Raw genomic sequence first — 10,716 nt, forward strand, 5'->3', positions numbered from 1 at the left:
TTGCTGAGCCCCTTCATTGCCTTTACCACTTGGTTCTCTATCTGAATTCTTTTTTTTTTCATATCACCCCTATCTTCAACTCTTTGACATTCAAGTTCTTCACCATTCCCATTATTTCCATTCCTTGGTCCTGGGATATTCCTTTTTGCACCTTTCTCTTCCTGCCTGTAATTTGCTGTGTACATTTGGGATGTACCTGCACCTGGATCTGGCACTGGAGGATATGGCTTAGGGGGTTACAGCACTAACAGGTTAATAGTTGGACTCGATGATCTTAGAGGTCTCCTCCAACCTTGATGATTCTATGTTCTCCTGTCTCTGTATTTATTTGAAGTTGTCAAAACATCTACTCCATTGGTTCTTTCTGAAAGCTGCTGCCTTTGTCCACCTATTTTTCCTTGTTAGATTGTTTATTAGCAATTAAAATCTTTGCACTTCTGAAGTTGTTTATATGAAGATCACAAACACTTGAAGATCTCACTCTGCCCTGGATCCAGCTGGGGCTAAACCTCAAACACAATCTCCTAAATATGATACATAATATGGTACTGTGTAGGTGTTAGATATTTCCATGGAGTTTATGGGAAATTGGATAATGGAAGAGCACCCCGAAGTGGCTTTTAGTCCTAGAGCCCTAAAATTCCCTCTCTGCAGGAGCTACACACAAAAAGAAACGTGAGAGTTGAAGAGTTAATTTCACATGTTCAATGTCTGTAAGAACAAACATCTGAGTGCAGAACTAGTAAGTTTTGCTGATTTTTTTTGTTTGAGGCTCCTTGCTTGTGTTGATTTTTGTTTCCAATTAGGTGATTGCCCAGTGCTTGGACATCATGGAACAGCAGAAGTACCAGGCTGTGACTCCATGTCAGCATCCCATCATCAGGATGTGACTGCAGCCACTCCCAACCCCCAGAGTCAGCAAGAAATCTCAGTGCAAATCATCACCTAATTCTTTGATACCGCTAATAAAAACTCTGAACAACTGCAGACAAAGAACCTTGGATTTTAACTCTATTAGCAGCAAGGTTTTATTTCCAACCAACTCTATATCAGCTGAAGATTCATTTTGAGAAAAGGAAGGTTAAGGGGAGCAGCTGGAAGACTCTAAGGAAGCAAAGTCAGCCCAGGGGGGAACACTTGCTTGAATTTTTCATGTTCATGTTTTAGCATAAAATCCAGACATCAAGAAAATGCACTTTGCAGAAGAAAGGGAAAAGAGCAAACACACAAGGGAGTGTGTGCAGTTTGCAGCCAAACTCTGCCTGTCACCCAGCCCTGATTCCCAAAGCAGCTGTGGAAAGGCTCCACTTGGATTGCCCTAACCAGAAGGGGATTTAAATCCATAATACTTCTGTATAGGCTAAAAGTTCTCAAGCATGTAACAGAGCACAGAGACTGTTGGATCTAATGTTACAAGTGTTGAGGTCGCACTCTGCTCCTTCATTTGTCTCCCACTCTGCCACAGATACAAATTTTAAACCTGTAAAACCAAACCCTTCCCATCACCACACCAAACTTGTGTTTTAGCTGGAAATTATGCCAACGGTTGTATTGAAAAAGACTTGGTTAAGCACTTTGAGGAATCATCAGCAAAACTGAAATGCTCAATGTGAATTAAGCAACCACACAAATGGAAAGGAATGTGGAAGGAGTTTGGGTCACTGGAGTGCGTGTAAATGGAGACTGCACCTGTTGAGAGCTGGAGGAGACCCATGGGAGGTGGTGCAGGTCATGCTCTCTTGAAGAGTCCATGGAAAGTGACAGGGATGTTCACCTCCACCTCGGCCCTGGCCACCTCGCTCATGTCCTTGGCGCTGAGGATGAGGAGGTAGGCAGGCTTGGGGCCTGTGCCTGGGCTGATCACAATGCTCAGCACAACCCCTATGAGGTGAGAAAACAACAGGCATGTCTCAGCTGTGTCTGTCCCTGGGGCTGGGCATGGTGAGGGCAGCACCTTGCACTCAGGATACCATAAATCCTGTTCCTGTGGGATCATCAGTGCTGAGGGAGACAGGGAGTGACACTGGCACAGGTTTCCCAGAGAAGCTGTGGCTGTCCCATCCCTGGAAGTGTTCCTGGCCAGGCTGGATGGGGCGTGGAGCAACATGGGCTGGTGGAAGGTGTCCTTGCCCATGGAATGAGATGAGCTTGAAGGTCCCTCCCAACCCAACCCATCCCATGATTTCCCATACTATTTTGGGTTCTTGCTGTGGCACAGCATCTCCCATAGTTTCTTTTTCAAACTGTGAGATTGGGGGAAAAAAGGCTAGAGAATGAAGACAACTCATCTGAACCAAGAGGTCTTTCCCCTCTGTTTTCATTAATTCTCCTCAGAGGCTTCCTGCCAGTGATAGCACCAAGCACAACTTCCCTGGGAGATGCCTGTGCCTCTGCCCCTGCCCAGCTCTGGCACAGCCCCGCTGTCAGCCTGGTGCCAGCTGACAGACCTTCCTAATCCCAATTCCATTGACTCAAACCCCATCAAGCCTTACCATCATCTTCCTCCAAAGCATCTGGATGGGACACAAAAATGGGCTCCGAGGGGTAGGAATCCGGCTCCTGCCACACCCATGTCTCCTTGGTCTTAACATTCAGCTTGCAAAGCTAAAGGTGGGGAAAACCCAAATACCCACACTTCAGAAACACTCCTTGGTGCCCTCACGCTGGAACCATCACCCTTTGGCTGATAGTTACCCTGTCTGGCACAAAGTGGTTCAGCCCCAGCCCATAGGTGTACGTGTAAGGCTTCCCACCATACTTCCTGTAGTTGATCTGTGGGAATTCAAAGGCTACGATAAAAAAAAGATAGATAAATACCTGAGGAGTGGTGGGACACAGCCTGCAGGTACTGGTGGTGCTGGGATTTGGGGCTGTATCATACCATGCCGTGGCCCTGAGAAGATCACTTCAGGCTCCAGCCAGATGGTCTCGTCGCTGTGCAGCGTCGCTGTGGCCGTTGTGTAGGGCAGCGTGACCAGGTTCTTCCCCGTGTCAGCCTGGGGCAAAGACACACACCCAAGAGCTTGAAGAAACAAATTCCTGAGCCTATTTGCACAGACCTGTTGCAAATAGAATCACACGGGGCTGGCAGAGCTATGGCAGAGCCTCAGGGAGCTGCAGGAACACAACCAGTGACAGTACTGGGAAGTAGCGCAACAAGTGTCCTGTTTCCCAGCTGTCACTGCTTGTAAACACAACCTTTTCTCCCTCCAAGGCACTCAGAGGTCTTCATTACGCACTGCCAAGTGGGCTTGCACTTCTCATTCCATCAGCAGCCCAGTGAGTGGCTCAGCTGACTGGCAGCACCACCAGCCCTTAACCCACCCAGCAGTGAGCACCACTGGGGTTGCTGGAGTGAAACCCAGCAGCTGCCAGGCAGTGAGCTCTGTGCCAGGCTGGCTGCTGTAGAGACCTCACACCAAGGGCTAGAGGCTTTAACCACCTGTACTCAGGCTGTGGCTGCTCCCTTCTTGCATGAAATTACTGACTTTAATGCAGACGGAAGTTTTCCTTTGGTTTGTGAGGTGGTCTAGAATTCATGCAGAATATATAGAGAGAATTGTGCTGTATATATAGAGAGAGCATGTTCACAGAAGGGAATGGTGCTGGGGAAGGGTCTGCAGCACAAGGAGCAGCTGAGGGAGTTGTGGGGGCTCAGCCTGGAGAAAAGGAGGCTCAGGGGGAACCTCTGGCTCCATACAACTCCCTGACAAAAGGTGCAGCCAGGTGGGGTCAGGCTCTGCTCCCAGGGAGCAAGTGACAGGGCAAGAGGAAAAGCCTCAGGCTGTGCCAAGGGAGGTTCAGGTTGCATATCAGGAGGGACTTTTCCATGGAAAGGATTGTCAGGCATTGGAAGGAGCTGCCCAGGGAGGCAGTGGAGTCACCATCCCTGGCAGTGTTCAAGGAACAACTTAGTGCTCTGGTCTAGTTGGCAAGGTGGTGATTGGTCATAAATTGGACTTGATGATTCCAGAGGTCTCTATTCAAACCTAATTGATACTGTGACTCTCTGCTCCAAGCAGCAGCACCTGTCTGGTGCCCCACAGTCCTTGCCATGAAAAAGTATGGAATCAAGGGGTTTGGGTTGGGAGGAGCTTTAAGGCTTATCTTGTCCCACCCTCTGCTATAGGCAGGGACACCTTCCAGTAGCCCAGGTTGCTCCAAGCCCCTTCCAACCTGGCCTGGAACACCATCAAAGATGAGGCAGCCACAACCTCTCTCGGCAACCATATGGGAAGTAAACTAGAATAACACTAATTACCTAAAGAAAGTTTCTCTGCAGACACATACTTGAAGTCCTCCCCAACTTACAAGATTTAATTTGTATTAATTAATGCATGGGGTGAGGCAGAACAGCATGCTGGGCCCCAAGCTGTTACCTTGTCGATGCTGAGGGGCAGCACATATCTGCGTGCCTCGGGCTGAGGGGCCTTCTCTGCCTGCCGCTTCACCTCGTCCCAGTTGGCCCTCAAGTTGGCCAAGTAGAGGTAATTGTAGACAAACTCAAACCTGCAGAAAAACAGCAGCACAGAAAGAAACAGAAATAGGGTTTGGGGGGTGAAGGGCAGATGGTTTTCCCTTAAAATTCAATACAATCCCAGAATGGTTTGGGTTGGAGGGACCTGAAAGTTCATCTTGTTCTGCCCTCCTGCCATAGGCAGGGACACCTTCCACTAGCCCAGGTTGCTCCGAGCCCCATCCAACCTGGCCTGGAACATTCCCAGGGATGAGGCAGCCACAGCTGCTCTGGGAAAAGAGAGTAGAATCATCAAGGTTGGAGGAGACCTGTAAGATCATCAAGTCCAACCATTAACCTGTCACTGCTGTAGCAACATGAGTCCCAGTTCAGGCCTTGGCAGAGCTGAGCTGTGTGCACAACACATCTCTTGTGAGGAGAACCAGCAACTGCTGGTGTCACCCCAAGCACAGGATGGGGCTCAGAGCAACCTGGGCTAGTGGAAGGTGTCCCTGCTTATGGCTGGAGATGGAAATAAATGAACTTTGAGGTCTTTCCAACCCAAACCAGCCTGGGATTCTGTGATTCTGTGCTAGGATTGGCTCCGCTCAGGATGTCCTGGGCACACAGCCAACATGGGATTGGGCTTCAGTCCCATATTTCTCTGTGTTTACACGAAGAACAGCACTCAAACCTCACCCAGACCCTGCTCACTGCAGCTCCAGCAGCTCAAATAGCATCAGCCCTTCAGCAGGCACTAACATTTATTAAAGGCAAATTATAAAGATAAAGGTAAATAAAAGATAAAAATAACATTTTTTCATGGCAAATGAATGTCAAACAGGCTCCCTGCACGTCTGGATAATTCCATGCTGTGTAGTCTATGTGTCACCATGTGTTTATGTTTAGATGGGTTGGTGTGAGTGCAATTCCAATGGGAAGGGATGTGCCAACACAGGGACTGGTGTGTCCAGTGCTGGGGCTCTGCTGACCCCATCAGCTCGTGCAGGGGCAGGTGTGATGCCACAAGGATCCTCACCCCTTCCAGGTGCAGAGGTCAACGATGAGGAACCCATTGTCCTCATAGGTATTGATGTGGTGGAAGAGGTTGAAGGCTGAGGTGCGGTACTTGAGGTTGAGCAGTCTCCCCTTCTTCTTCTCTGCCACGTGAAGCCACACCTGAAAACCAAGCAGCAGCTCAGAGAAATGAAGGTCAAACCAGTACCATGGACCTCACGGTCCAGGTCTGACTGTCCAGTCCAGCCCAGTTTGGTACAACCCACTGCTTACCCCCATGGTTTCATTGGACTCAAAGCAGTCCATATAGTTGGCTCCCCAAAGGCTCCAGGAGGAAAGAAACTTGAGAAGGTTGATTTTCACAGGTGTTTCCACAAAAACAATGTAGTTTGGAGTCAGCCCAAAGCTGTTTGGGAACACAGGGGAGGACATCAACCTCACTGGGGTGAGTTTGGACAAAATCCACACAGCCATTTGTCTTTAGCACTGAATATAGCACATGGATCATTGCTTAAAATGCCTCTGATTTTAGTAAATCACCTGATTTTCACTGCTGATTACATGTGAGAACAAGTCCCTGGTTCCAGCCCACCTGCTGATCCCACAGAGCATTACCTGTGGACGTAGGAGGGCTTAAACCTGTCGCTGCAGGGGAACTGCACCACCACCTCTGACTTGTTCATTGGGTCTTCCTTGTCTGGAACAGGCAGTTGAGGGTTACAGAGGGTCTCACTTAGTGAGACCTTACTGAGGTTTTAGAGAGTCTCACTTTGTGGGACACTTAGTCTGTACTTAGAGCCTGCCTTTAACACATAAGAAATTCATGGTTGAGAAACCACTTGGAAGTCTCTTAAAGGCAACATTTAAAAAGCAAATAAAACCTAATGAGCTTAAAAAGAAAAGTAACTCAATGACAAAACTCATTTAAAGAAATGATTTCTAAGCCCAGACTGTCCCAGGGGTCTCGGGGGGGGGGGGTTGAGCTGACCTGCCTGCAGAGGAGGAATCCTGATGATGTTGTAGGCAAGGGCGAAGTTCTTCCCGAAGCAGTTGCCAATGTTGTACACTGTGCCATCATTCTCAACGTGGGGGTGAGCTGTGGCCCCATTCACAGACACGTATTTACAGAGATCCACCTGGAGAATGACACGGAGACAGTCAGGAGCTGCCTCGGAAGGAGATGGGAAGTCATGAGCTCTGCAACTTGTCATGAGTTAATATGCCCTTGCTTCAGACATGGGCAGTTCTTTCCTAAAGCTGCAATTGAGCTCTGATTAGCAAACTCCAACCCAAGCATGAAGATACTCCAAGGCTGGAGCATCTCTACTCTGGAGATACGCTGAGGAAGCTGGGGGTGTTCAGCCTGGAACAGAGAAGGCTCCAGGGAGACCTTAGAGCCCCTTCCAATGTCTAAAGGGGCTCCAAGAGACCTGCAGAGGGACTTGGGACAAGGGCATGGAGTGACAGTTTAAAGAGGAATGGCTTCCCACTGCCAGAGGGCAGGGACAGATGGGATATTGGGAAGGAATTGTTCCCTGTGAGGGTGCTGAGGCACTGGCACAGGTTGCCCAGAGCAGCTCCATCCCTGGGAGTGTTCCAGGCCAGGTTGAATGGGGCTTGGAGCAACCTGTTCTGGTGGGAGGTGTCCCTGTCCATGGCAGGGGTGGCATGAGATGAGCTTTAAAATCCCTCCTAACCCAAATCATTCCAGAATTCCATGGTTTTCATTTTAGTTTCACTCCTCCACATCTTTAGCATTGCAGGACCAAGACCCACCTGCTTTATTGTCTCCAGGGTGTCTGGGTTAATTCTGGTGATAAAGTTGGTCTCAGTACATGCATAGTAGTCCTCACCAACAGGGTAGACATTGACAAGGGCATTATCAGTGACCTCCACACCTTTGAAGTATGAGAAGAACCTGAACAAAGAAATGTGACAGGTGGTCAGGGGCTTCTGGGAAGTGGAAGCTCCATAGGACATCACTGCCATTGCTGCAAGGCTCCAAGGTACCTGGAGAAGATGTTCTTGCAGGGGTCTGGGTAGGCATAGGTGCCAAATTCTGTGATCACAATCCTCTTCTCTGTCATCGCTCGCACGTAAGCGTCAGTCCTGACAAACCTGGAGGGACAGGACCAGAAGGGTTGTGATAGCTGAAACCACAACAGGCTGTGCAATGAAACAGGAGTATTCCTGCAATGAGCCTCTGGGAGCTGCAGGTCCCCACAGCCTCGTGTTGTATCTAGAGCTGGTTTTAGTGGTATCACTCTTAGAGCACTTCCAACAACCATATGGACTCGAAATAACCAGCATCTCCCTCATGCTGGGCAGCAGTCTCCCCCCAGCACTTCCAGGCAAGCAAATACTTCCTTATTTATTGTTTTTCCTTGGAAAATCACCAGTACCTTCGGTGGTAGGTGACATGCCCCTCCTTGAAGTCGAACTTGTGGAGCAGTGCCTGCCCATCGAAGAGGTGGTAGAAGGGCTCTGTGCCCACCTCGAACAAGCCAGGGCCACATCTCAGGAGGCTTCCTCGCAGCCAGGTGGGAATCCTGCCTGTGGGAGAAACAATGTTGGGATACACACTCAAATCATACCAAGGAATTGTTAATGTGACAAAAAAAGAACAAAACTTCACACTAATTTTCTTTTAATGTTTATTAAACTTAGTGATAAACACATATAAGCTCTTTAAACTCTGCTGTTTTCTTCCCCTCCACACCTACTGGAGATCAAGACATTCAGTATTGAAATGTCTAAAGTTCCCCCATTCAATCTGACCTTAGAATAGAATCATAGAATCATCAAGGTTGGAAGAGAACTCTAAGATCATCAAGTCCAGCCATTAACCATCAAGTCCAGTGGCTTCGCTGCTGTAATGCCTAAATGGTATCTTGCAGCACCAGGTCCAGACACCTCTTAAACACCTCCAGAGATGGTGGCTCCACCACCTACCTGAGCAATATTCCAGTGCCTGAACACCTTAACATGGAAATTTTTTCCCTAGTATCTCCTCTGACTCTCCCCTGTCTCAGTTTATGGCCTCTAAGTCCTCTCACTGCAGGCATGGCAGGAGAGACCATCCTACATCTCTCTACATCCCCTACATCCTCTACCCCAAAACCACCAGCTCTGTGAAGGTCCTTCACCTCCAGCCCCTGTAAAGCCTCCAGGTCCCAGGGGCTCCCAAGCTCTGGGAACACAGCCAGGCAGGAAGGGATCAGGGCCCCACACAAACCTGTGACGTGGGCAGTCACCGGAGAGGACAACTCCTCCACTGTCTCAAAGAGCTTCTTGTAGCCTCCAGCAGGATGCTCCACTCTGGAAGGGCAGAGCTGGGTTAGTCCAGAGTGGGGTGGTTGCTCTGGATAGACTGATCCATGACTTGCAAAGAACTTGAGAGATCAGGAGGGAGAAGTACTAGAACTTCATGGGGGGAAAGGCTGAGCATGTGGAGGGAGAGGGAATACCAACGGGCCAATCCATGTCACAGCCCTGTGGGCAAACATCCTCCCCCACCAACAAGTCCAGGATAGTCCAAATCATCAGGAAGCAAAACCCAGCTTGCTTCTCCGAAGCTTGGGAGATATTTTTCTCCCTTTTTCCTTTTAAAGCAAATAATTATTTGCTGTGTTCCAATTTTACCTCCTGCAAAGCCCATGAAGACACACCAGGCACAGACTGGTGTGCTCTGCCCAGAGAAACTGTGGCTGCTCCATCCCTGGAAGTGTTCCAGGCCAGGTTAGATAGGGCTTGGAGCAACCTAGGTTAGTGGAAGGTGTCCCTGCCCATGACAGGGGATGTGACTGGATGAGCTTTAAGCCCCTGCCAACCCAAACCATTATAGAATTCTCTTTCTACTCCAAATTGTAGACCATCCTATGGGACCCAGAGGTGAGCCTGTCCTCCTGATCCAGAACCACACCTCAGCATGGGATGTTGCAGCACAGACGCCAACACACAGAGACCTTCCCCTCCTCTTCCTCCTTCAAACCATGCTGACCCCCAGCCTCACATCACCCCCACCAATGCTCCACCACCACATGCTCTCATGGAGAGGAGCTTTAGGAATACTCACTGGCTGTACATCGTCTCCCTGATGAAGGGCCTGAGCCTCTGGCAGCCAAACACAGAAGCAGAGCTGCGTGCTGGGTATTTATGGGGCACTGAGCCCTGCCCAGGGGAGCCCCAGGGCTGACACCGCTCCAGCAAGGAGCACACCCCGGGAACAGAGCAGGCTTTCACCTCCCAAATCCTCCCCAGGCTTTGGGAGCTTTTGTCTTGCTGTTCACACAAAAAAGGGCTTTGACTGTTTTTCTGAGACCTAAATTCTTCCCAAGCAGAAGTGATTACAAAGGGAAAAAGCCCCAGGGAGGAGTGAAACGGAGCTGGAGTGGCGCCGGGTGCTGGCACTGCCACTCAGCTCTGCAGGGACACCTTCCTGGCTCCTATAGGGATTGAGGGCTGCAGGGAACTGCTCTTCAGTGCCTCACCTAGGAGTGACGTGACATTAGAGACACTGAGGGTTAAGATGACAGTACCAAACAGCATAAAATCATGGAATATCCTGAGCTGGACGTGACATTAGAGACACTGAGGGTTAAGATGACAGTACCAAACCAAACAGCATCATGGAATATCCTGAGCTGGGAGGATCCACAGGGATCATGGAATCAAGTCTTAGCCCTGCACAGGACACCGCAACAATCCCACCCTGTGCCCGAGAGGGTTGTCCAAACACTCTTGGCAGGGCTGGGGCCATGACCAATGCCCTGGGGAGCTGTTTCAGTGCCCAAACACCCTCCGGGGGTAGAGCCTTTGCCTAATATCCAACCTAAACTTGACAGTTCCAGCTGTCACAGGGATCATGGAATCAAGTCTTAGCCCTGCACAGGACACCGCAACAATCCCACCCTGTGCCCGAGAGGGTTGTCCAAACACTCTTGGCAGGGCTGGGGCCATGACCAATGCCCTGGGGAGCTGTTTCAGTGCCCAAACACCCTCCGGGGGTAGAGCCTTTGCCTAATATCCAACCTAAACTTGACAGTTCCAGCTGTTCCCTCGGGTCCTGTCACTGGCACAGAGATCAGTGCTGCCCTTCGTGAGGAACCCACAGATCCTTGAGATATCCCCTCAGTCTCCTCCAGGCTTATCATCAAGAACCACCTCAAGGAAGAGTCAACATTTATGAAAACAGCCTTGCTGCAATGAGTAATTTCCAAGATAAAAGCGATTAGAGACATTCC

At 49.6% G+C, this 10,716-nt stretch overlaps 2 protein-coding genes across 2 annotated transcripts in view; one reads left to right on the forward strand and one right to left on the reverse strand.

Moving 5' to 3' along the window:
* LOC103811074 (methylcrotonoyl-CoA carboxylase beta chain, mitochondrial-like) overlaps positions 1-890 on the forward strand; it is a gene marked incomplete at its 5' end in the record, with an annotated part of 7,170 nt that extends 6,280 nt beyond the window's left edge. Inside the window, one exon of the mRNA XM_009084020.1 lies at positions 807-890. Within this exon, the coding sequence (XP_009082268.1) occupies positions 807-890 (84 nt within the window). The remainder of the gene's footprint in view (positions 1-806) is intronic.
* Positions 891-1,666: 776 nt separating this feature from the next.
* RPE65 (retinal pigment epithelium-specific protein 65kDa) lies at positions 1,667-9,590 on the reverse strand. The gene is made up of 14 exons (XM_009084019.1): positions 9,549-9,590; positions 8,709-8,791; positions 7,876-8,026; positions 7,484-7,591; positions 7,250-7,391; positions 6,462-6,609; positions 6,089-6,170; positions 5,747-5,879; positions 5,496-5,635; positions 4,380-4,509; positions 2,882-2,996; positions 2,695-2,789; positions 2,493-2,604; positions 1,667-1,881 (listed from the first exon to the last, which is right to left on the reverse strand). The coding sequence occupies exons 1-14, from the start codon at positions 9,557-9,559 to the stop codon at positions 1,730-1,732; spliced, it is 1,602 nt and encodes a 533-aa protein (XP_009082267.1). The 5' UTR covers positions 9,560-9,590; the 3' UTR covers positions 1,667-1,729.
* Between the last annotated feature and the right edge of the window lie 1,126 nt (positions 9,591-10,716).

The sequence above is a fragment of the Acanthisitta chloris genome, unplaced genomic scaffold (assembly GCF_000695815.1).
Source record: "Acanthisitta chloris isolate BGI_N310 unplaced genomic scaffold, ASM69581v1 scaffold20321, whole genome shotgun sequence".
Classification (NCBI taxonomy): domain Eukaryota; kingdom Metazoa; phylum Chordata; class Aves; order Passeriformes; family Acanthisittidae; genus Acanthisitta; species Acanthisitta chloris.